Here is a 23,205-nt window from a genome sequence, read left to right as displayed (position 1 = left end):
TCAGGTTAGGAACTCAGGATCCTCCCACCTCAGCCCCACTCCCCACACAGAGTGCTGGGATGGCAGGCATGTGGTGCCGCACCCAGTTTGGCTCTATACCCTGCTTAGTTTTGTAATATTTTTTTAGTTCCTATTAGCTAGTTGAAATGGTAACAAACAAGAGCAGCTCTAGCAGCTTGCTCATCCCCACCGCACCAGGTGGCAGTGCCATGCCCTGGGGGACAGCAGTGGCATTCAGTTTGATTCAAGGTGGCCAACTTTTCCCTCATTCTCCATCTGATGTGGGTTTCTCTGCTTGGGGGATCAGCCTCCAGCAGGGCAGGGCTTAAAGTGACTCGGTTTTTGTTTTCTTTTTAATCTGAAGGGGTTATGGAAAAGACATACATTCCCTTGATGGTTTCCTTCGTTCCTTCAAACCTTTTCTTTATTCTTCTTTTGCATTTTCTATTCCTTCTTTTATTCTTGATGTTTTCCTTCTAACTCATTTTAACTCTGTCATAATATTCTTTCACTTACAGCTTATATACCCCCGCAAAATCTTTCACGTAATATAAAAATTACAATGTGGTTACATTCTGTTTTTCAAGTGAATGATTACGGTGACTACAAGTAAAAAATAGCATGTTTCCATATCCTTTACATGATTAAATATTTTATGTATTGCAGGTAAAAACAAATTACCCCAAGAACCCTTGTACATTCATACCTAAGCAGCTTGTTACAGATTAATCATGTGCCAAGCAAGATATTCTTCTCAGTCGGTCTTTTACTGGCGGACTGTGTTTTGCAGTTACAAAGAAAGAGCCAATTACTTTATTATTTATATTGAAAGGTAATCTTATAAGGAATCACAAACCTAAACTTTTGTACATAAAAAACAATCAATCAGCTCGGTTTTAAATCTTTAGGGTGCATACCCCCTCATCAATAGTTTTTATATGAGGAAATTGAGGGCAGAACTGGGTACAAAGAATTAATCATCACCTTTGGTCATCAACCAATCCTAGCAAGAAAGAGCCATCAGCTAGTAATAACTGGGCTACTCTGCTCTTGTTTCCTTACCTTAACGAGTTCCTCACTCAACCATGTGCCTTCCTAAAACTTTAGATTGTCTTCTTGGGTTTCTTACCTAAAGCTATTATCAAAACATCTGCTCTAACCTGAAGTTATTATAGAGCTTTGTTTGAGCAAACAATGCATAGCAAAGCCCGTGATGTCATCTTCCAGCATTCGGATTAGAGGAATTTGAGCCAGCCTGGCTCCTGAGACTCAACTGCTTGTCTTAATTGTTAACTTGCAACTGCGCTCTGCATGCTCTATGCAGCTCCTTAGGTCAAACTCACAGGCCCTTTCTTTGCATTTATTTTTCTTCATCAATAGTCTGTATAAACTAACATTATTATTATCAATCAGACAGTACAGCTTAGGAAGAAATCATCTGTATAATAATCCGTATTAATAAAAATGCCCAGTAGAACAGGATGTTTCCGTGAGATAAACACACTATATCACAGGCAGTGGGAATCTCCCCGCTCCCATTCATACCATGTGGAAAGGCAAAAGACATTCTGGAGTCTGTGGCCTTTGACCTTATGTATCCAAGATTCACCCATCACGGTTTTGCCTCCTGGTGGTCTGACACCCTGAAGTCAGTTGCCATCCGCCTCTCCTCTGACATGGCCACCAACTATAGTGAGCACAGTACTTCCGTCCTCCAGTCTGTCATTCTTATGAGAATGCAAGCTGCTCCATTTAGTCCTTGGCCACTTTCATGTCCTCCTTTCCCTGTCCCTTTGCAGGACTCTGCTGTCTCTATTTTCCTGGTGTTCTTGTCCTCACCCATCTCCCAGATACTATTGGAATCTCTCATCTCTCAGTGGCCACCGACATCCCAACCCTGCTTCACTTCCTCTTTTTCCTTTTCTCTACAGTTTTGCCTTCACTGTATTTTGACATCTTTGTCTCAGTGGGCATCTCAACAGTGTTGGGAGGTAGACACCGTTCTGCATTTTGAATCCTTCTGGACTGTTTTTAGGAAAGCTATCGGCTCAATCTTTGTGTGTGGGTCGTTTCTGGTGTAGTGTCCTGTTTCCCTGGTGTCTCCTCAGTTAGATTGAAAACCGGCAAGAGCTACCGGGCTGTACCCACTTTATCCTGCTGCGTTTCGAGAGCCACAGACCCAAATGTGAGGCGCTTCAGATGGTGTGAAAAGCAGATTGCCTCGAATCCCCCCCCTCTTTTTCTCTCTCCACCCTCACCTTCCAAAGTCTTTCCCCTTGTCCCCTCTGCCTTCATCTTTCTCCCAGGAACGTTTAGCATCTTCTCTGCATCCTCTCCCAGCCCTCTCCAGCCTGAAGAGGAAAAGCAGCTGTTTCTGGGGACAGTCTCCGCTTGCTATTCCCAGGCCCCCCACGGCAGCAGCACACTTCTTCCTAACCCTGCCGCACATGGTAATCCTCTAGGAACTGGTGTTGAGTAGTGTTGAGACTTAATCATTTCCAGTTCACAACTAGGCTTGCTTTGTCTCTACTCCCATTCCTTCCTTTTCCAGATTATTTTGAAATAAATCCTAGATGTCACATGATTTTTCTCATAGATGTTTTCGTGTGTGTCTCAACAAGGGCTCTTCATAAATATGACCATAATACCATTAGCACACCAGAGCTACTAAACGCTCTAGCAGATCCAGTGAGTGCAAATGTCAAATCGTTTCATAGCTGCCACTAATATTCTTTGTTTTGCTGCATCGAGCTGGGATCCCAGTGAAGCCCGAAAGTCTCTGTTGGTTGATATGCCTTTTAAATCCCTTCTAAATATACAAGCTACATCTCCATCTCCTGGAATTTTATGGATTTTTCAACTATTTGACGTAATTCCTTACATGTCTCACTAAATGTTTATTTGATTTGAAATCCATTGAACTCTCTTAGGAAAGAGAATTTGATCATCTGAGAGTCAGATAGATATGGTCAGCAGTCTGATACAGTTCTCTTTCACTGTGTGATTAGAAAGTCAGCCAATTGATTGGTAGTCTCCTCAAGGGACCAGGTACAAAGAATTCCAAAGTGTTCTTTCTTAAATTAAGGATCTCATTTATGGCCAGGTGGTTGTAGTGCACGTCTCTAATCCCAGCACTTGGGAGACAGAGAGAGGCAGCCGGATCTCTGTGAGTTCGAGGGCCGCCTGGTCTACAAAGAGCTAGTTCCAGGACAGCCAGAGATGTTACACAGAGAAACCCTGTCTTGAAAATCCAAAACAAAACAAAACAAACAAAAAAAGAATTACTTTTATTTTGCAAATGAATGCAAGTGTGTGTGTGAGTGTGTGCATGCATGTGAGAGTGTGTGTGCATGCATGTGAGAGTGTGTGTGCATGCATGTGAGAAGAGTGTGCATGCATGTGAGAAGAGTGTGTGCATGCATGTGAGAGTGTGTGCATGCATGTGAGAAGAGTGTGTGCATATGTAGTAATAGGAGCGGCGGGACTGCATCCCCAACACCCCAGCCGCCTGCTCGGAAACAGAGCAGACAGGAAGTAGAGCGGGGTTATTATGTAGTAATAGGAGTGGTGGGGCTGCGTCCCCAGCACCCCGGCCGCCTGCTAGCTTATGCCCAGAAATAATTACACGGACACTGTATTCTTTTAATCGCTGCTTGGCCCATTAGCTCTAGCCCTTACTGGCTAATTCTGATATCCCAATCAACCCATCTCTAATAATCTGTGAGCACCGGTCTTACCGGGAAGATTCTAGCCTAAGTCCATCCTGGGTCGGAGCTGGGGCATGGCGTCTCTCTGAGGCGTCTGCTCCCGAGAGGAGAGCTGTGGAGTCTGAGCTCACTTCCTCTTCCTCCCAGCGTTCTGTTCTGTTTACTCCACCTACCTATGTTCTAACCAATAAAATGGGCCAAGGCAGTTCCTTTATTAGCCAATGACCTTCCTCCATCATGCATGCATGTGAGAGTGTGTGCATGCATGTGAGAAGAGTGTGTGCATGCATGTGAGAGTGTGTGCATGCGAGAGTGTGTGCATGCATGGAGGTCAGAAGACAACTGAGTTAACTCAGATCGTCAGTCTCGGCTTCCCCCTTACCCTCTGAATCCTCTCCCTGGCCCTTCAGTGTGCTTCTGCAAGGTCCTAAGGGGGAATTCTCACCAAGCCTGAAGTGTGATAAAATAAGATTTTACATTCAAAGTAGAATAACTTTATGGTGTCTAATTTTCACCCTTAGTAAGCCTATAAATAACCCTACCACCTGAAGATGGAATCAGAGCCTAGACGATATTACATCAAACTAATAAAATTTTACAGCCTTTCCTGCGAGCGAATGCCTCAAGTGGCGTGAATGAGAGCGAGGCCGCTTTGGCCTCGCCATCACAGCTGTTTCACGTTGCTTTGCCATCACAGCTGTTTCACGCGGCTTTGACATCTGTGTATTTTGGCACAGCAGCTTTCATTGATGGAGTCCAATCTTGTCCTTGCCTCATTCTTCTTGAATGATGCACAGCATGGACGAAGTGTTATTTTAATGAATCAAATAATTGCCCCCCCTTTTGACAGGAACTAAACTTGCAGAGAGTAGAGCCCTCAGAGTGAAGTGTGACATAAGAGCTCTCTCTTTGTTCACTCTGCTCCTTTTCTCCTGGTCTTAGGAGCTGGGAATCCCAAGTGTAAAATCGCAGTTGTTTTGGGAAGAACGGAAACTGCTTCTGCATCCAGGTAACAAAGTGGTTCTGACGGAGAGGGCCATGAAAGTGAGCCAGGTGTTCTTTTTTTAAAAAAAATATTTATTTATTTATTATGTACACAACACTCTGTCTGCGTGTATGTCTGCAGGCCAGAAGAGGGCACCAGACCTCACTACAGATGGCTGTGAGCCACCATGTGGTTGCTGGGAACTGAACTCAGGACCCCTGGAAGAGCAGGCAATGCTCTCAACCACTGAGCCATCTCTCCAGCCCCCAAGCCAGGTGTTCTTTATGTCCGTCTAGTCACTTCAAGTGTGCCACGGGGGCGTCCTACAACAATAGGAGATATGTTAATAATTCATGTTGTAGACCTGCATCTCAATTGTTTTACTTTCAAAATCTATCTGGGAAGCAGTTTAGAGAGTGAAGCAGTGCACTGTACAGGAGTGGCTGCTGCAGTTGGTAGTGCAGGCCAGTGACCTAAATATTCAAGAGGTGACAGAGGCAGAGGATCAGTCTAGTCCAGCCTGCTCCACACAGCAAGCTCCAGATCAGCATGTAGTGAGACCGAATTGAAAGGGGTGGGTAGGGAGGGAGGATAAAGTGTTCATGAACCTTGAAAGATATTTGGATAAGGCAACTAGAAATTGAAATTTTTTATTGTTCAGTGGCAGAGAATTTACCTGTCGTGTCCAAGGTCTTGGTTCAGTCATGGGTACTGTAGAAGAGAGGGAGAGAAAAAAAATGTTCAGAGTTGTCCGAAATACGGAAGCCTTTGGATGTATGTATTAAAGACAATTGTCTTAAAATGTTTGATTTGGGATGTCAGTTGGCCTTTACCATTGTGGAGTAGTGAGGAACCTCCGGGTTTGTTCATTTGTGAACCCTTGTGTCTGTCCCAGTTCGCAGCCTAGGACAGACTGGGCTAAGCACGTACCATTCCAGCCGTCCTTGCTCATGTGATCTCAGGACAATAACAATCGTCTCAACTCTTAGCACCGTTTCCCTGATGCTGTCTCTCCTTTCTGCAGACACAAACAACACAGCATGATTCTTGTTCCAATGGACACACCTGGAGTAGAACTCATACGGCCTTTGCCAGTGTTCGGCTACTTGGGTGAGCACTCATAAACAAGCCTGGGTGTCACATGCAGGAAGGTGGAGTCTGCAGAAGCGCGGAAGGGAGGCAGCAGGGCTGCGAAGCAGGCCCGAGATGAGCCCTTAGGAGTCCCTCCAGCCCCATCTGCTCTTCATTGTGCTAGGGGAGGTCCAGACGGAGCAGAAAAGGAGCGGGCTGTGGCAGCACAGCTTCCTGCCTCACTGCTTACACTGTGGAAAGGGCAGGTTGTCCTCAGGATGCAGTCCTGACTGGCAGCCTACTCTTTAAGTGTGTTTGTATACTTAGAAAAGAAACCTCAATTGTGGTTTAAAAAAAAAGAAAAGAGTCCACATTGAAAACATTGAAAATGAGTAGGCAGTGGGAGTTTCTCATCTTCTCATCCTGGAAATGGATGCCTGCTGACACAGTGGGTCTCTTCAAGGGGAAGAATGAAACATGAATAAACCAGTCTGACATGATCACTAAAATGTTTTATTTATTTTTTATCTCTGTGTTCAGTTCTCTTAACCCATAAAAGTTGTTAGTAAGCCATGTGATGGATTTTGATTTATTTGAGTGCAAAACACTTCCCTTGATTCTGCCCTTGGGTGGAATTTTTAAGTAAGGCTACTTGTTCCCTGCCACCCATCCTGAGCACACACCCTGTGCTTGTGACACTAAGGTCATCCACTCATCGAGAGCTTTTGTGACTGCAGTAGATCAAGGTCCTTCCACTTGGGAGCTTACACACTGGGGAATGAAAGACGTGAAGGCGAGAAGCATCCCGGCTTATAAACTAGGACCTCACCAGTGCAGACCAAGGGTGGTAGACAGAACGATGACTGTATGTCTGCTGTGTCACCCACTGAGCCTGCCTGTCCCCTTGACCAAGTTCCTCGGCATTCTTGAATATCAGTTTCCACAGCAAAATAATAAACAGACAAACAAACTCCAGAAATGTTACTCGCTTTCATGCTTGGAGGGTTTTAATTTTCTTAATTTAGTTTCTGTGTGTGGAGTGTATCATGCCTGTGTGCATGTATATCTGTGTCGTGCATGTGGAAGCCAGTGTTAGCATCAAATGTCTTCCACTGCCCTGCTCGACCTTGTCTTTCAGGCAGGCTTTCTCACGGAATCCAAACTCTGACTCTGCCTGTCTCTGCCCTACCACTGCTAGGGCTACAGATATCCACGAGCATCCCTGGGATCTATGTGGGTGCTGGGGATTTGAACTCAGGTCTTCATGGCACTGGGTAGACCCCTTTATCAGCTGAGCTGTCTCCCCAGCCATCTGTATTGGATTTTTAGATTTTCTTTGAATCTTTTCCCCCCAAACCAACTGACCTTTGGGTCACATGAATGGACATGTGTGCCATGGAACCTTCCATTTCCATAGCTTTACAACCTCAGATGACAGATTACAAACCTCTATCAAACGGTTTCTGAGACCTCTTCTAACTCCAGCAGTTGCGTTTGCTGTGACATCGATTGCTGTGTCCTGAGGGCTGAGTTCTACCCTGGAATGTCCACAATATATTCATCTTTGAAATGCTACTTTCGCTGAATAATTATGATTCTATTATATAATTATTAACATAATTAACATAAAGTATAATTGTGCAATATAAACACAATAAATATAAATATGTGGTTATATTATATAATTATACCTTATATAATAATATAAAATATAATTATACTTTATAGCAGAGTCACTGTAACTTCTTTGCTCAACTTATTTTGTATTTTAAATGATCATTTTCTGTTTTGTAGATAATGAACATGGTGGGCACTGGGAGGTCCATTTTAATCATGTGCGAGTTCCTGCTACCAATTTAATACTGGGTAAGTATCCCCCCCCCACACACACAGTATTGTGTATTTCTATTCCCAGGTCTGAATCTGTAAAAGATATACATCATTAGTTTAGATACCTCCCATTTTATTCCAATTATCAAGGAAAATGTTCATTCTGTGTATTTTTCTTCTCTGGGTTGATACGGTTTTATCTGAGTGTTAAATGAGAGTCTTGTGTTTTATAACAGCTGGAAACATAGCTGAATACAAACATTATCCAACTGAGAGCAACATGCTTTTTCTAAAGCGAGGTCATGGGCTCCCTACTAGTTCTAAGGAAATGTCAATACTTGCATTGAATTCAGATCCAAGAGAGAATAGACGGAATAAAATTTTAAATGTTCACTACATAACTGAGATGACTTCATCTTTCCATTCACTGGAAACCTCCCAACCGTCAAGGGTGGTTTTTCCTCTCATTTCCACTCCCCCCCCCCCACAGACCCTGGGATCACAATGGAGGACAAACTGCCCCTCCTTTGCCTTTCTTTATCTCTCTGTGTCTCCCTTATTCACAGCCTTTTTTCCTGGACTCTACATTCCTAAGGCAGGGACAGCGTCTCAGCTTTCTTTGTAGTCATTGGCACTTTACTCAGGGACAGTCCTTACATTAGACTGGAATCCAGATTCCCCTACAGCCTAATGAACTTGATTGCAAACGTGACTCTTTCCTCACCGGAAGACTGTGTAGAGTAAGGACAGCTCCGCCTTTCCTAGAAGTCGTGTAGATAAAAGGGACTGGCTGAGTCACCCTCACCACGTTCTGCTTGCCTTCTCACAGGTGAAGGCAGGGGGTTTGAAATTTCCCAAGGCCGCCTTGGACCTGGAAGAATCCACCACTGCATGAGAAGCGTGGGTTTAGCCGAGCGCATTCTGCAGCTCATGTGTGAACGGGCAGTACAGAGGGTAGCCTTCAAGAAGAAGCTGTACGAGCATGTAAGAGGACCTTCAATGTCCGGGAGCTTGCTGTAGCCTGCTAACCTACTCTGACCTTAGTGAGAAGAGCCTGTGTGCTGGAGTGGTTTCCTCTAAGTGAGCTGGAGAATCTCTGCTGAGGGCGTGGTCACGTCCTGCATGAGAAGCTGCTTTTCCCCCAGCATAGAGAGTGTAGAGAGTGTAGAGGGCCTAGGACATCACAGCTCACTGAGGACTTGGGGGGAACTATCATAGAAAAAGAACTAGCCTTTTCCTTTGGGTTTTGGGAGGGAATTAGAACAGATAAGTGTAAACATAGAGGAAAACAGTACATTGTAGGCAGAGTTTTTCATGAGGACCACTGGTCAGCTCTGTCCCACCATCTGACTCCCAAATAACCACACAGAGTTATTGTTAATTATAAATGCTTATCCAGTAGCTTAGGCTTATTACTAACTAGCCCTTACATCTAAATTAACCCATATTTCTTATCTACGCTCTACCAGGTGGTGGTACTTTATTTCAGCAAGGCAGTTTCATCTGCTTGATCCCACCCTTCCCCCCTCCCCTGTACTTTCAGTCTGCAAGTCTTGCCTAACCTCTTCCTGCCTAGCTATTGGCCAGTCAGTTCTTTTATTAAACAAATCAGAAGGCACCTTGGCAAAGACACATCTTCACAGTATACAAAAAGATTATTCCATAACAGTACATAATTTAGAGAAAGAAGAAATATTCAATGATAGATTAAATAATGGGATGAGCTGACTCTGGAGGAAGCCAGTTTGCTACTGATGGAGAAACATAAAAATGGAGCCAGCATTTAATTGGTGGTACATGGTTTTTGAATTTTCATCTATAAATTATATACTGTTGTGTCTGTTATTAACAACCCACTATGAATATTGTTATAAATATACAGAAAAATTAAGTTGCGTGTATCAGGAGAGGGAAGTGGGATAGCTGCAGGCCCTGGAGAACCTACAAGAGAGATGTTCTCTTCTAATTTTTAAGACACAAGAAACTTAGTATTAGGTATTTAATCTTACTGCTGCTCACATGCTAGTATTAGGTCTATCTTGTGTTGACAGAGGTATTGTGCTTGCTGCACACATGTGTTTTATTGCATGAGTCCCCTGCACAGCTATAACCTCAGAATGTTTCACAGCAGCTTTTTTTTATTTCTTTCTGTCTTTCTTTTTTTTGTTGTTGTTGTTTTGTTTTTGTTTTTCTATATGGTTTCACTGTGTAGCCTGGCTATCTTGGAACTCAGTTTGTAGACCAGGCTGGCCTTGAACTCAGAGAGCTATCTGCCTCTACCTCCCAAGGGCTAGGATTAAATGCATGCACAAGCACATCCAGCTTTCCCATAGGTTTTTATAAGCTGTGTTTGCCTTGTGAAGCACTCCATCTTCAATGTTGGTTTTGAGAGCAATGCTTGAAATTACCTGGCGTGAGTGAGAAGGAAACACGGAACACAACAAACCTGCTTAGGAGTTTATTAGAGGGGGCATGCACAGGCCCAGGGAAGTCAGTGTGCAGAGAGAGGGAGGAAGGTGGCGTGTCCAGCTTTTAAAAGGACTCTCTGAACATAGCGGACAATGAGGACTACTGACAACTCAAGAACAATGGCAATGGGTTTCTGATCCTACTGCACGCACTGGCTTTGTGGGAACCTAAGCAGTTTGGATGCTCAACTTACTAGACCTGGATGGAGGTGGGGGTTCCTTGGACTTCCCACAGGACAGGGAACCCTGATGGCTTTTCGGGCTGGGGGGGGGACTTAATTGGGGGAGGGGGAGGGAAATGGGAGGCGGTGGCGGGGAAGAGACAGAAATCTTTAATAAATAAATAAATTTAAAAAAAATCCTGTAAAAAAAAGCTGCCTAGCGCATGCACACAGGGGTTGATGTGGCTATGTCATACGCAGATGACGGGGCTCACGCATGTACACAAAGGTCTAACTGAGTCATACATGGATGATGCACCCACGCATGTGTGCAAGACCTTAGCTGAGTCATACGTGGATGATGTAATCCACACCACACATGGCTCACAGGGGGCCCTTTAACATCCCTGGGGGCCCTAAGGCACTTCTGCCTGAGGGCTTGTCTGCACATGCATGGCCCCTAGAACCCAGAAGTATCAGCCTGATGTGGCTGAAATCATTACAATGCTGGTACAGATATAAATACAAATGCTAACAATAGTAGCATTGTAGCAGAGGAGAAACTGGAAGGAGGGGTCTGCAAAAACAACGGCAATAGTTACTCAACACTAATATTTGTGAAGTGTTCGTGCTCACTCAACATGGACATGGTTTGTTCACAACACTGTTTTTAAGAAGAACGCAGCCAGCCTCATACACCATATGCAGTAACGATCTGGAGGAAGCCCCTTGGTGTATAGAAAGGACAAGAATCAGCAGTTGAGCAGCACTGTTGGAAGATACAGAGGATCATGATGGATATGGCCCTGTTAATGCCAAAAAGGTGACTTCTGAGTTGCCGACGGCACTGGCCATGACTTCTTCCCAGTAGCTTTTTGAGCTTGTCATGTAAGCGCTAGAGGACACGCTAGGGTATCCAGCAGGCCTCTGATAAAGTTAAAGAAAGAACCTGGTGGGGTGTCCAGCAGGCCCCCTGATAAAGGCGAAGGGAGGACACAGTGGGGTGTCCAGCTCTGCCCCTCTGCCCCTGCCTCCCAGTGCTGTAATTAAAGGCATACACCAGCACACCTTGTAGTAAGTGGAGCGGTGGGCTGCATACCGGCCGCCCCAGCTCCCGCATGGCTAGCTTATGCCCCGAAATAATTACACAGAAACTGTATTATTTTAAACACTGCCTGGCCCATTAGTTATAACCTCTTATTGGCTAGCTCTTACATATTGATCTAACCCATTTCTAATATCCGTATTGCCACTTGAGTATGGCTTACCGGGACGAGTCTAACGGGCATCCATCTTGGAGAGGAGAGTCATGGCGACTGCTTGAATCTGCTTCTTTCTCCCAGCATTCTGTTCTGTCTACTCCGCCTACCTAATTTTCTGTCCTATCAGGCCAAGCAGTTTTCTTTATTAATTAACCAATGAAAGCAACAGATAGATACAAGACCCACCTCCATCAACACCTGACCTGAGTGGTGGTTTTTTTAATTAATTAATTAATTTTTATTTTATATGCATTGGTGCTTTCCTATGAGTATTGGATCCCTTGGAATTGGAATTACAGACAATTGTGAGCTGCTATGTGGGTGCACGGAATCAAACCCAGATCCTCTGGAAGAGCAGTCAGTGCTCTTACCCACTGAGCCATCTCTCCAGCCCCCTGAGTGGTGTTTGAATGCTGCACCAGGGAGGATTCCCCCCACCCCCCATCCTTTAATGTATCCTGCTATGCCGGTGAGGGCTTAAAATGTGTCTCCTTCTACTGGACCCCTCTCCCATCTGGCTCAAATTAATGGAACTGGCAGAAGCAGAGAGAGAACGTGAAGGCATGTCACAAACAAGAATTCGCTCCAGTTCTTTCCTTCAATTTGTAAAAATGACATTTTGTTTCCCTGAATGAGGAGACTCCTTCCAGCTGCCTTCTAGATTACTCCAGCTCTGAAATAGAATTTCATCTTAGTCAATACATCTGGGTATTTCCCAGAGCGGTCAGTGTCCACCCCTCAGTGCTCTTCAGCAAATCTGGGGTCTGAGGAGACCCAGCTGGGAACTCGGTCCTTCCTTCTAAAAGCTAAGAAGGAGGAACATTTAAGTCTGTTCATGAAGTTGTGAGTTCCCTGTTTGCCATTTGCCATTCATCAAAAAACAAAACAAAACAAAACAAAAACATCAGCTTCTGGCAGCCTGTTTGGAATTAGTTCTGAGCCTGTTTTTACCCACCAGGCCAGTCCTGACCTGAGTACCGGGACCCCAGACCACCGCCATGCTGAGTCTGTGGCTGCGGTTTTGGAAAGTAAGAGGCAGCAGATGAAGTTCTTTCAAAGAACATTTTAACCAGGTGTGGTGGTGTGCGCCTTCAGTCCCAGCACTCAGGAGGTAGAGGCAGGTGGAGCTCTGTGAGTTCGAGGCCAGCCTGGTCTACAGAGTGAGTTCTAGGATGTCAGGGCTGTTAGAGAGAAACGCTGTCTCGGAAAAATAAATATTTTTTTACTTGACATGTGATCACAATGAAATCAATATAAAAAATAGGATTAATGAGGTAGTTTGCATTTTAAAATTGAGTGCTTTTTTTTACATTTTGTGTTACATTTAGACACACTTCAAATCTTAGACGCCACGGGAGGCTGAGGAAGGATGGCTGAGCATAAGATGACTGTGGGAGATTCCCACGGCTTGAATCAAGCGCTGGAATTGCTGAGTAGGCTTAGTAAGCATCATAAACAATAGTTCTGTGTTTAAAACTGGGAACCCGGAAAAATCCATTTTGATCATCTGGGATCATTTACTATGCCTCCTGGACTCCCGTGCTGAATTATGAATATCCAGTTGCTTCTGAGATGATGTTGATGTTGTCATGGATATTGTTAGGCTACAGATTTCCCGTCAGTATAGGCTCATTTAGACTGTCCTTTCATGGAGCAAACTCACTTCCCTCTCAACACCACATCTTCATTGACTCCTTGCAACCATGACCTGCTCCACTTTAAGTCCATTTTTCATTCCAGACATGGGATTGTATAATATGTAAGCATTTGGTGGTTGACTGTCTCCCTCAGTCACTGTTCTTTGGACAACCACAAGCTGTGTGATTCAGTAGCCAGCAGTACCACTGAGCATCATCTCTTTGCATAGCCTCTGTAACATGAGGGCCTGCTTGTTGGGGTTTCTGTCCTGCCCAGTTCCCACAGTTGTAAGGTCCCAAAGAATCACACAGAAGGTCTACATAAGTTATAAACTGATTGGCCCATTTGCTCAGGCTTTGTATTAGCTCTTATAACTTATATTAACCCATTATTCTTATATATGTTAGCCACATTTCTCAGTACCTTTTTCAGCGGGGCAGGACATATCTTGCTTCTTCAGTGTCTGGGCAGGACTGCAGGAGGAGCTTTCTTCTTCCCAAAATTCTCCTGTTCTCATTATCCCACCTCTACTTCCTGTCTGGTTTTCCCACCTATACTTCCTGCCTGGCTACTGGCCAATCAGCATTTATTTAAAATATAATTGACAGAATATAGAATTGTCCCGCACCAAGCCTCACTACAGGTGAGCTTTGCATCTGCTAAGGGACACCTGCATCATTTGTGGTTTTATGTCTTAGGTTGTTATGAAGCTGGTAGTGGATGAATACTAATATCATTTCCATGAGATGCATGCCAAGAGAACGGTTTCTGGGCAATGTGTCATTGTCTGTTCAGCCCACAAGCTGTATGTGAGGGGTCCAGTTTCTGTGCATCCCCACCAGCATGTGTTGGTGCCACCGTTTTCTTTATGTGGGCATTCTGATTGGCTTATACTGATATGTCAAATTCTTTATGTCACCCTTTTAGGGACATCTTGTCATTATTTGCCACATCCTTCCTATGGGCTTGTGTCTGATGTCCATTGTCTACCTTGATAGTTTGATGTTTTCTACTGAGTTAGCTTACATTCTGGGCACTGTACTCTATCAGCTCTGTGGTTTTCAAGTATCCGCCCCCCCCCTTGGCGTTTTCCCCCATCCTTTAACAGGGTCTTTCATGAAGCAGAAGTATCTTGCTGTAGTGACCCTCACTTGTCCTGTTGTCTTTGTGGCCCATGTCGGGCATCAGTCTGAGGGCCTTTGTTTTGCCCGTCTGTGCTGAAGGTTTTATCTGACTGTTTTCCCAAGATCTTGTACTTTGTCCTGGAGAACAGCAGTCATAATGTAAGGCCTTCAGAGTCCTGTTCCTGTCTGTTTGTTTGTTCCAACACTTGCTGGAGAAGTGTCTTTCCTCCATCTAAGTGCTCTTGTGCCTCTACAGAGGTCAGTCGCTGCTGTTTTATTTCTGGTTCTCATATGTCTGAACTCTCTGTGAGTCTTTGTCTACCAGCACTGCACATTTTTATACAGCTTGTCTCAAAATAAGCTGGACTAAATTCTCTCACTTCACCCTCCTCTTTAAATGTTCCAGGTACTCTAGACCCTTTGCTTTCCCACGCAGTTTTGCTTTGAAGTTCACTTTCCATGCCATCTGATTATGTTTGCATGACACAGCTTTTCCCCTTTGTTTTGCATTTTTTGCTATGTCATATTTCAAGAACATTTCTTCAAGTCTTGTAAGAACAGACTTACCAATAGCAAATAAATACATCAAAGGAAGATCAAAAGTGCCAAGAATGCAGGCTGGTACCACTGTGAAATATCTCTGACTAAAAGATTGCTAACAGTGCCCAGTGCTTGGGAAACTTCTAGAATTGTCAGTCAGCAATATAAACACTACCTAGTACAACCACTTAAACCAACTCTCTATCTATCTATCTATCTATCTATCTATCTATCTATCTATCTATCCATCCATCCATCCATCCATCCATCCATCCATCCATCTATCTATCTATCTCCTTTTCTTTTTGATTTTTAAAACATGATTTCTCTGTGTAGCCTTCCTTGCCTGTCCTGGAATTTGCTACCAGGCTGGCCTTGAACTCAGAGATTCGCCTGGCTCTGCCTCCCGAGTGCTGAGATTAAACATGTGCACCTCCACTGCCCGGCAGCCAATTATTTCTTATAAATGTTATCCATTGGCAAACAATTCTACTTCTGGTGTTTGCTTTTTAAAACAATAAAATGAGGAGGCTGAAGGGATGGCTCAGCAGTTAAGAGCACTGACTGCTCTTCCAGAGGACTTAGGTCAATTCCCAGCACCCACATGGCAGCTAACAACTGTCTCTAATGCCAAGGTCTGACACCCTCACACAGACATACATGGAGGCAAAATACTAATGCAAATGAGATAAAAGTAAATAAATTATAAAACAATAAAACGAAGAAGTCATACTCATCCCAAAGCCTGTATGGAAAGGTTTACAGAAGCTCCATCAACCATAAGTTGTCACGGCCCCAGTGTCCCTCGGCAGATGAATGGGCAAGCAGACTTTGCTCATCGCCAGAACAGAGTCATTCTCAGTAACAAGCATCCCTGACAGTTAAAGAACAGATGGACTTGGGTAGAATTCAAAGCATTACACTGGGTGAAAGCAGCCATTCCCCGTCAAAACCTTGCCAGATGATCTCACTGCACAGCGTTATACACCCTGGAAAAGGCAAAGCTATGGGGCGACCTGTCACGGGGGTTGGGAGTGTGGGGCTATGAGACCAGCCCACTGCTGCACTGGGGAGCTTGGGGGATGAGACTGTTGTACGCCACACCTGTGTGTTAAACTCTCAGAGCTGTTCCCATGAGGTCTTCCCGCTTGTCTGGGGGTGGGCTCTGTTTGTTCGTTATGTGTATGGGTGTTTTGCCTGCACTGCGTGTGAACCAGAAGAGAGCATCAGATCCTCTGGAACTGGAGTTATAGATGTTGTAAGCTGTTGTGTGGGTGCTGGGAACTGAAACTAGGTCCTCTGGGAAAACAGCCAGTGCTTTTAATCACCAGGCCCTCTCTGCAGCCCTGGTTGTTTCGTTTGGTTGACAGGGTCTCATGTAGCCCAGGCTAGCCTTGAACTCCTGATTCTTCAGCCTCTACTTCCTGAGGTACAAGACACTTCTTTAAGGAGAAAGGTCATTTTTAATACATACCATCACAGTAAAGGGGTGGGTCGTCCTGAAAGTGTGCTGGGAATGATCAAGTCTGGTTAGAACCAGTTCCTCCGTTGTACACTGCAGAACGTCAGCAGGGCTGTAATTAGTGTTCAGAAGGACCACAAAGGGTGGTGTGGCAGTTCAGCCATCATATAACAGCAGAAATTCAGATACCCAAAATAGGCATCTGCCACCATGCCTGACAGCCTGAGCTTGGAGATCGTGGCACAAGATATGCACACATGTGCGCGCGCGCGCACACACACACACACACACACACACACGTACACGTGCGCGCGTGCATATGCACATATTCTAAAACACCCAAAACAAATTATTTCTGAGCAAGCAACAGTTCTACAGTCTTCTCATTTTAACTGTGGTATTTCACAGGTTTGTAGCTAGGCTGGTGTATATCAAGAAACTCAGATCTATATACAGCAAAAACTATGCAGCAGGGCTTGTGGGCTACCACTGGCCCAGAAAAAGTTGATCAAACTGCAAGACGGCACTGATCCTCCCCTCGCTCTCCTCCAGGAGGTTGTGGCTCACTGGATCGCTAAAAGTCGCATAGCCATCGAGGAGGTCCGCTTGCTGACCCTGAAAGCAGCGCACAGTATAGACATCGTGGGCAGTGCTGCAGCCAGGAAGGAGGTGAGCTGCCCACCCACTCCACCCCTGCACCACCAGCTGCAGGGTCCTCTCCGCCTCTCCCACCCACTGGCTGTTTCAGGGTCTGTGCCCCCATGACACTCAGATTACAGGAAGTCTCCGTGTGGTTTTGGTTTAAAGACTGAATGTTTGTCACTTGCTGGGAATGGCTTTCAGGATGCAGAGCGCCTCAAGTCCTGGGCTGTCTGCATTCCTGGAATCGATGGTGCCCACTGCGCCTTGTGTCCAAAGCATCTCTAGTATCTCTCTGCCTTGGGCATCAGGCTAGATAATGGAGCATATGGGACAATTCCCCCACACTATGAATTCCACCTATTGTTGCCTGCCTTCTCACGGATCCAGCTGATCTGGAGTGAGGGCGTTCTTATTTTATTCTAAAAACTCATAATATTTCTAAGAAAAAAAAAACCCTGATTAATGGAGCGAAGACCATGGACTTTGTGTGAACACAAACAGTCTGCATATGATTTATACGTCCGCCTGAAATCCCTTTGGAAACAAGGCAGCTTAGAAACAGATGTCGCCTGGAAGCAAGATCCCTTCCCAGAACATCACCGCTGACTGAAATAAAGCCCTTGCTTTAACGCTGCGGCCTTCTGTTGGCCTCCAGCACAGATCCTGTTTAGTGGTGACTCGGGTGTGGGAACGTTTCCTTGTTTTACTTCACAGAGAACTGCCAATTCTCTCAAATGCTGGCACACTGTGTATAGTCTGAGAGACGAACATTCTTTTCCTATCTTGCTTTTGTAGATTGCAATGATCAAAGTGGCTGCCCCCAAAGCCATCTGCAAAATAGCTGACCGGGCCATCCAGGTGTACGGAGGGGCGGGCGTTTCCCAGGACTTCCCTCTGGCTCGAATGTAAGTGCATGTCATCTAAGAATATTTACACCGAGTGTCGGGAGATGATTTGGTGGAGGAAATGCTCTCCCTGCAGGTGTGTGATCCTGAGTTTGAATTTCAGGCACCCAGCTAAAGGTAGGTACAGTGTCTGTAGTTTCACTGCTTCGAGCTGGGAGGCAGAGGCAAGGGGAGCTAGCCTGGCTTCCAAAACAGTGAACAAAGGGCAAGGTGAGGATCAGTACCCACGATTGTTGTCCTCTGATCTCCTCATAGGCACCGTAGTGTGTGTGCACATGAGTGTGCACACACACACGCGCATGTGTACACACAGCATACACAAAAATTTTCAAACTAATGTACTTGAAAATATGAGGATTGAAATAAGTGTCAATCAAAAGATAAAATCAGTTTTTAATCTACAGATGCTTTGACGGTAATTGTTTAGGAAAACAATAAGGATGCTTCCTGTATGTTACTGAGAGTGCAGTGACCTGGGGGGTTACAGTGGACTTCGGCTCTAAGAAAGCTGCTCTTAGCGCAGCTTTGTTAGCCTTTGCCTGAGGGGTGCACTGAGGGCTTCTGTGCTCCAACATGGAGTTCCACCTAGAAGCAGGAAGAAGGGGAGGACCCAGAGTCATGGAGGGACCCAGAGCCACCCTGTGTCCACCCACCAAGAGGCAGCAGCTGAGTTTTCAGTGTTGGTGGCAATGACCATCTCGTGCTGGCTACTGGGGGACATGATGGAAAGTTCCCTGTTCCCCACTTGCCCTTCTCCACACCAGCACTGTGCGTGTTCTTGTCTCACCGTGGGGGCCGTCTTATACATGCCCGTCTTTAACCTAAGGAGCTAACTGCACCGCCATCCCGTCGGCTGCTGTGACTGCCACCAGAGCTCCTGGTTCCCGTCAGGTCAGACAGCGCAGCAAACCACGCGTGAGAGCAGCCCATTTAGGCCTTGTAAAGTTTCGCCTTTTGGCCAGCGTGGTGGTACCTGTCTGAAATCACAGTCCTTGGGGGTTGGGTAGTGACAGGAAGACTGAGAGGGATTTCCGCCTGGGCCAGGTGACAAGTTAGAGACCAGCCCTAGCCACACAGAGAGGCCCTGCTTCAAAACCAAACAGAGCATTCTGCTTTCCCGAGTTGGGGCTTTTATTTAGTAATGCGTTATCTAGTTACATGTGTTAACTGTATATACCGTAGACAATGGAGTTCATTATGACATTTCCAAATATGTATGCAGCCTGCAGTGATGGATGGGAGTTTTTTAAAAAATATTTATTTGTTTGATTGGACTCTCACTTTTTTTGTTTGAGATAAAATCTCCTGTAGCCCAGGCTAGCCTCAAACTCAACTTGCTCTGTAGCAAAGGAAGACCTTGAACTTCTGATGATCCTCTTGTCTCTAACTCCCAAGTGCTAGGATTATAGGCTTGTGACATCACATCTGGCTCTGATGCAGTGCTGGGGATCAAACTCAGGGCCCTTGCATGCTAGGTGAGCACCGTGCCAAAAGGGCTACCCCTAGCTTATAGAACTGCTTTCTTTCTCTTCTGGGTGTAGGACTCCCTGACACTTGGTTTGTAAGCCTGTCTGCTGGGCATGGTCCCCAGATTCTGCTTGTTGTGGAAAGCATCTCCCTTCTGTATCTAAAGGCTAGCGCAGCCCGGTGCTGTGATCCTTTCACGACTGGAATACATCCTGGCCTGTGGTTTTATGCTGAGGAATCTGTGGCTAGTCTGAAAAGGATAGCCCTCCATGTGGCTGGGTACCATTCTCTTGCAGATACAATTCCTGTTCCGTCTTGTACTACTGGCAGTTGCATACAGTCTGCCATGGTGATAGCCTCTCCGGTCATGTCTATATGAGGTCCTGTCTCTTTACTGTTTCACTGAATGGATTTTATATCCTCTGAGCTTTTTCCCCTTGCATTGTATTCTAAAAATGTGTTCAGTGGCATCTCCAGAGCCCAGAACTCTCTCTCCTTCCTTTGTATGTCCTCTGTTTGGTGGAGCAATACAAAAGAGAGTTGAGAGGAACTTTCCTTGGGTTCGGTTCCCTCCTCGGCATGCAAGAGTCACCAGCTCTGATATCTGGTCTGCTCCCACCCCCACACCTATGTGGTTTCTCCCAGGTCCCATCCCTGTGCCTTGTGCTCCCACACACTATTGTCAGGAGCAGATGTGAGAGTAAAGAGAGGGTTCATGATCCTGCCTGCCCACATGCAGCATCTGGCCAGGGACCACTGACTGCTCAGGTCTACACACGCCCGGCCCCTCACTGCTGAGGGCAGGGACCAAAACTAGCAGCAACCCTACTCGAGGAAGTTCCTTTCACCCAGTTTAGATCACAGCCTAGGGTTATTGCTCCCACTGTTGGAGTAGCCACACAGAAAGAAGCCCACACCCAGTTCTGTCTACACCATTGTCTGAACTGCCACAGTGTCCTCACTCCTGCACGGTCTGTGGAGACAGTGGATCAGTCTGATTCTGCCACCAAAGTTCTCAGCCACAGTAAAGAAGTTCCGCTCAGTCCAATTATCTGCACCGCTGGGCAGCCATCTTGAATCTTCCTGAGCTGGGAACGTTAAAATGGCAGCTTCAGAAACCCTTGGCTTTCTCTCGTCGTGTTCCTTGTATTCTTTCCTTTTCTCGGATTGGGGTGAACATGACCTGATAGTATCGTGTTCTTTGAAAAGTCTGTGACCCCCACTCTCTCACCCTTCCAGGTATGCTACAATACGCACCCTGCGCTTAGCAGATGGACCTGATGAAGTCCACCTCTCTGCAATCGCCAAAATGGAGCTTCAGGAGCAGGCCAGACGGTTGACGGCCAGGATGTGAGGGGAGCAGCCTGCCCCATCCCACCGCTGGAGAGGCTTGAACTCAAGTCTCCATTTCTGCAAGAGTTTGAGAGCAATGCTAATTATTCACTGTGGTAAAGATTTTAGTATCTGTTTTGATCATTGGGTTTTATAATGTTAAAGACCACACAGATGTGAGGTAAATAGGAAATTCCATCACTGTCATCACGGAGTGTAGTACCTAATGGTTTAGTATTTGCCTTATACACATGACCTGTGATGAGGTCGTACAGGGAATGGCAGAGCTATTGCTGGATTGTGAGCATGAAAAGCGATTTGCTTTGACTTTCGGGAACTAAGCCATGTGAATAGACACCCAGACCTTTTTCATGTTGTCCTGAAAACATATGTCGCGGTGTCCCCTTTGAATAATGTTCTGGAGGTTCGAGTAGCACCTCAGAGAAAGACATAGCTGGAAGTTCTTCCGAGTTCCCCTGCAAAGCCTCTTCCTAACCCAGCAGGAAGCAGTTCTGGTTAAAGTTCACAAGAAAATGTAGCATTGTCAGGGGAACACACAATCAAGAGCACTTAAGTTAAACAGAAAACACCGCCAAGAGCCTTCGCCAGCTGCTGCCGCATCAGAGCTCTTCGGTCCCGCGAGAGCCGGTCTGGCCAGGTCAGCCTTGGGGCTGGTCCTGTCAGAGCTGCCCCTACAGTGCAGCTGTTGCCACCATGGTCCTCTGCATTGAAAGTTTAAATACATATTTTCAGTTCGGTTGCTGGGAAGACCGTTAAATATAGCCAGGTGTTACGTATATAAGGCTCGGGTGGGTTGATCTACTTTTTCAAGTGTGGATGTTTTGAACTCTCAATACAAAGAGAAGTATTTTAAATCAAAATTTGGTATCCAAATAATCACAGGAAGTATAAAATACATATTGGATTTTGAAAACTTAACTGAAAATAATTTAAAATATCTCATGGATAAATACCTTTCTATATTGATCATATATTGAATTATATTTTGGAAATATTAAGTTGAATAAAATATACCTAAATCTTCTCTGTTTCTCATTGCCATTTTATGGTATGAATACCACTGGAAAAACAGCTGGGATATTTTTAAAATTTTCAAACCAAAGTATTTTCGGTGGTAAAATCATTAACCTTTTCATCAGCAAGTGTGCTCATGGCATTGGATTGTGGATGACTGGAGACGCTGTCTGTTGTGGCTGAGTTTCTTCTAGGGGGCGCTGTGTAGGGGAAGCCAGGTCTGCCACAGACCTGGGCTAGGAGCTGTGTCACGTGGACTTTACAACTTCTGCCTCTATGCCCTCAGCTCCCTCTGACTCCCTTCCTTTACAATACAGTGGGATCTCCTTTTTAATCCTGGGCGCTTGTTTCCTGAGCTACTGTGAGAATCCCGGGCGCCATGGAGGAGCAACTTGAACCTGGGACCACGGTAAAGCACTTTAAAGTTTCCTCGTCTGCAGCTCATCGAATCTTAGCAGCAAATATACGTACTCTTCGCTCTTTAAAGTTTTGGTTTAGGAGATATCAAGGGGATTGTTTGTTTGTTTGGGTACCTGGCCTTGAACTCCGAATCCTCCTGCCTCTGCCTCCTGGGATTGTGAACATATTATACCACCATGTCTGACCTAGGGTTTTCCTCTGTTGGCTTCATTTTGTTTTTTAGCAATCTGAATTAAGGTTCATATATTAAAGTCTCATAAGTACTTTCTCTGTCTCTGAGGGAATCCAGCTGCATGGCTGCAATTCATTCCAGCTCATTTATTGTCTTCTTGACACTTTTCCTCAGCCAGGTCACCGCTTGTGACCCACACTGTACACAAAAATCCAATCCAATGTAAAACTGGTAGTTGCTTTCTAAAAGTCGATCCAATCATCTACCTTTTTATCTTATCATATCTGTATCATCCCTTTTTTCTTTTCAGAGTAGATTCTGCCCTTTTATCCTGTCTGTATATTTTAGTAAATAAAGCTTGCCTGAAGATCAGCGAGTACACCCACACTGGTTAGCCACACAGACCAGGCAGTGGTGACACACACCTTTAATCCCAGTAGCCACACTAGTTTACCATGGAAGCCGGTGGTAGTGGTGCACGCCTTTAATCCCAGCACTAGAGAGGAATATAAGACGGGAGGAGACAACTCTCAGACACAGTCTCATTCTGAGGATTCATGGCGGCAGGATCGCCATTTCAGTTTGAGGTAGAGGTAAGAGCCAGTGGCTGGTACTTTGCTTTTCTGATCTTCAGGATGAATTCCAATACCTGTTGCTGGGCTTTTGTTATTTGTGTTACACCACATCTCTTTCCTTACCTTTACTTTACTCAAAAAAAAAATCACATTAAAATGATCAAAGGAGCAAAGCCAATACGAAGGCTCAGTGGGTAAAGTCACCTGCAGCCAAGCCTGGTGACTCGAATTCAGTACTGAGACCCACGTGGTGGAAAGAAGGAACCCCATACATACTCATACCACACACACACAGTCATGCGCATGCCTGTGAATACACACACAGAATAAATAAATGCAAAAAAAATGTCAGAAAGAAACAAGAATTTTTTTAAGTGAAAAAGCCCCATTATAAAATAAGAATGAGAGA

The 23,205-nt window shown here is 45.2% G+C and overlaps 1 protein-coding gene across 1 annotated transcript in view; it reads left to right on the top strand.

The window, feature by feature from the left end:
• The window catches only part of Acad11 (acyl-CoA dehydrogenase family member 11), a 74,881-nt gene extending 53,242 nt beyond the window's left edge, over window positions 1-21,639 (top strand). The window contains exons 14-20 of the mRNA XM_075964816.1: window positions 4,650-4,716; window positions 5,717-5,802; window positions 7,558-7,629; window positions 8,423-8,577; window positions 16,801-16,917; window positions 17,686-17,795; window positions 20,502-21,639. Of these exons, the coding sequence (XP_075820931.1) occupies window positions 4,650-4,716; window positions 5,717-5,802; window positions 7,558-7,629; window positions 8,423-8,577; window positions 16,801-16,917; window positions 17,686-17,795; window positions 20,502-20,616 (722 nt within the window). The 3' untranslated portion in view covers window positions 20,617-21,639. The remainder of the gene's footprint in view (window positions 1-4,649; window positions 4,717-5,716; window positions 5,803-7,557; window positions 7,630-8,422; window positions 8,578-16,800; window positions 16,918-17,685; window positions 17,796-20,501) is intronic.
• The last annotated feature ends 1,566 nt before the right edge of the window (window positions 21,640-23,205 follow it).

The sequence above is a fragment of the Microtus pennsylvanicus genome, chromosome 3, assembly GCF_037038515.1.
Source record: "Microtus pennsylvanicus isolate mMicPen1 chromosome 3, mMicPen1.hap1, whole genome shotgun sequence".
NCBI lineage: Eukaryota > Metazoa > Chordata > Mammalia > Rodentia > Cricetidae > Microtus > Microtus pennsylvanicus.
Note: the sequence above shows the minus strand (reverse complement) of the source record. Positions and strands in the feature narration are given on the sequence as shown.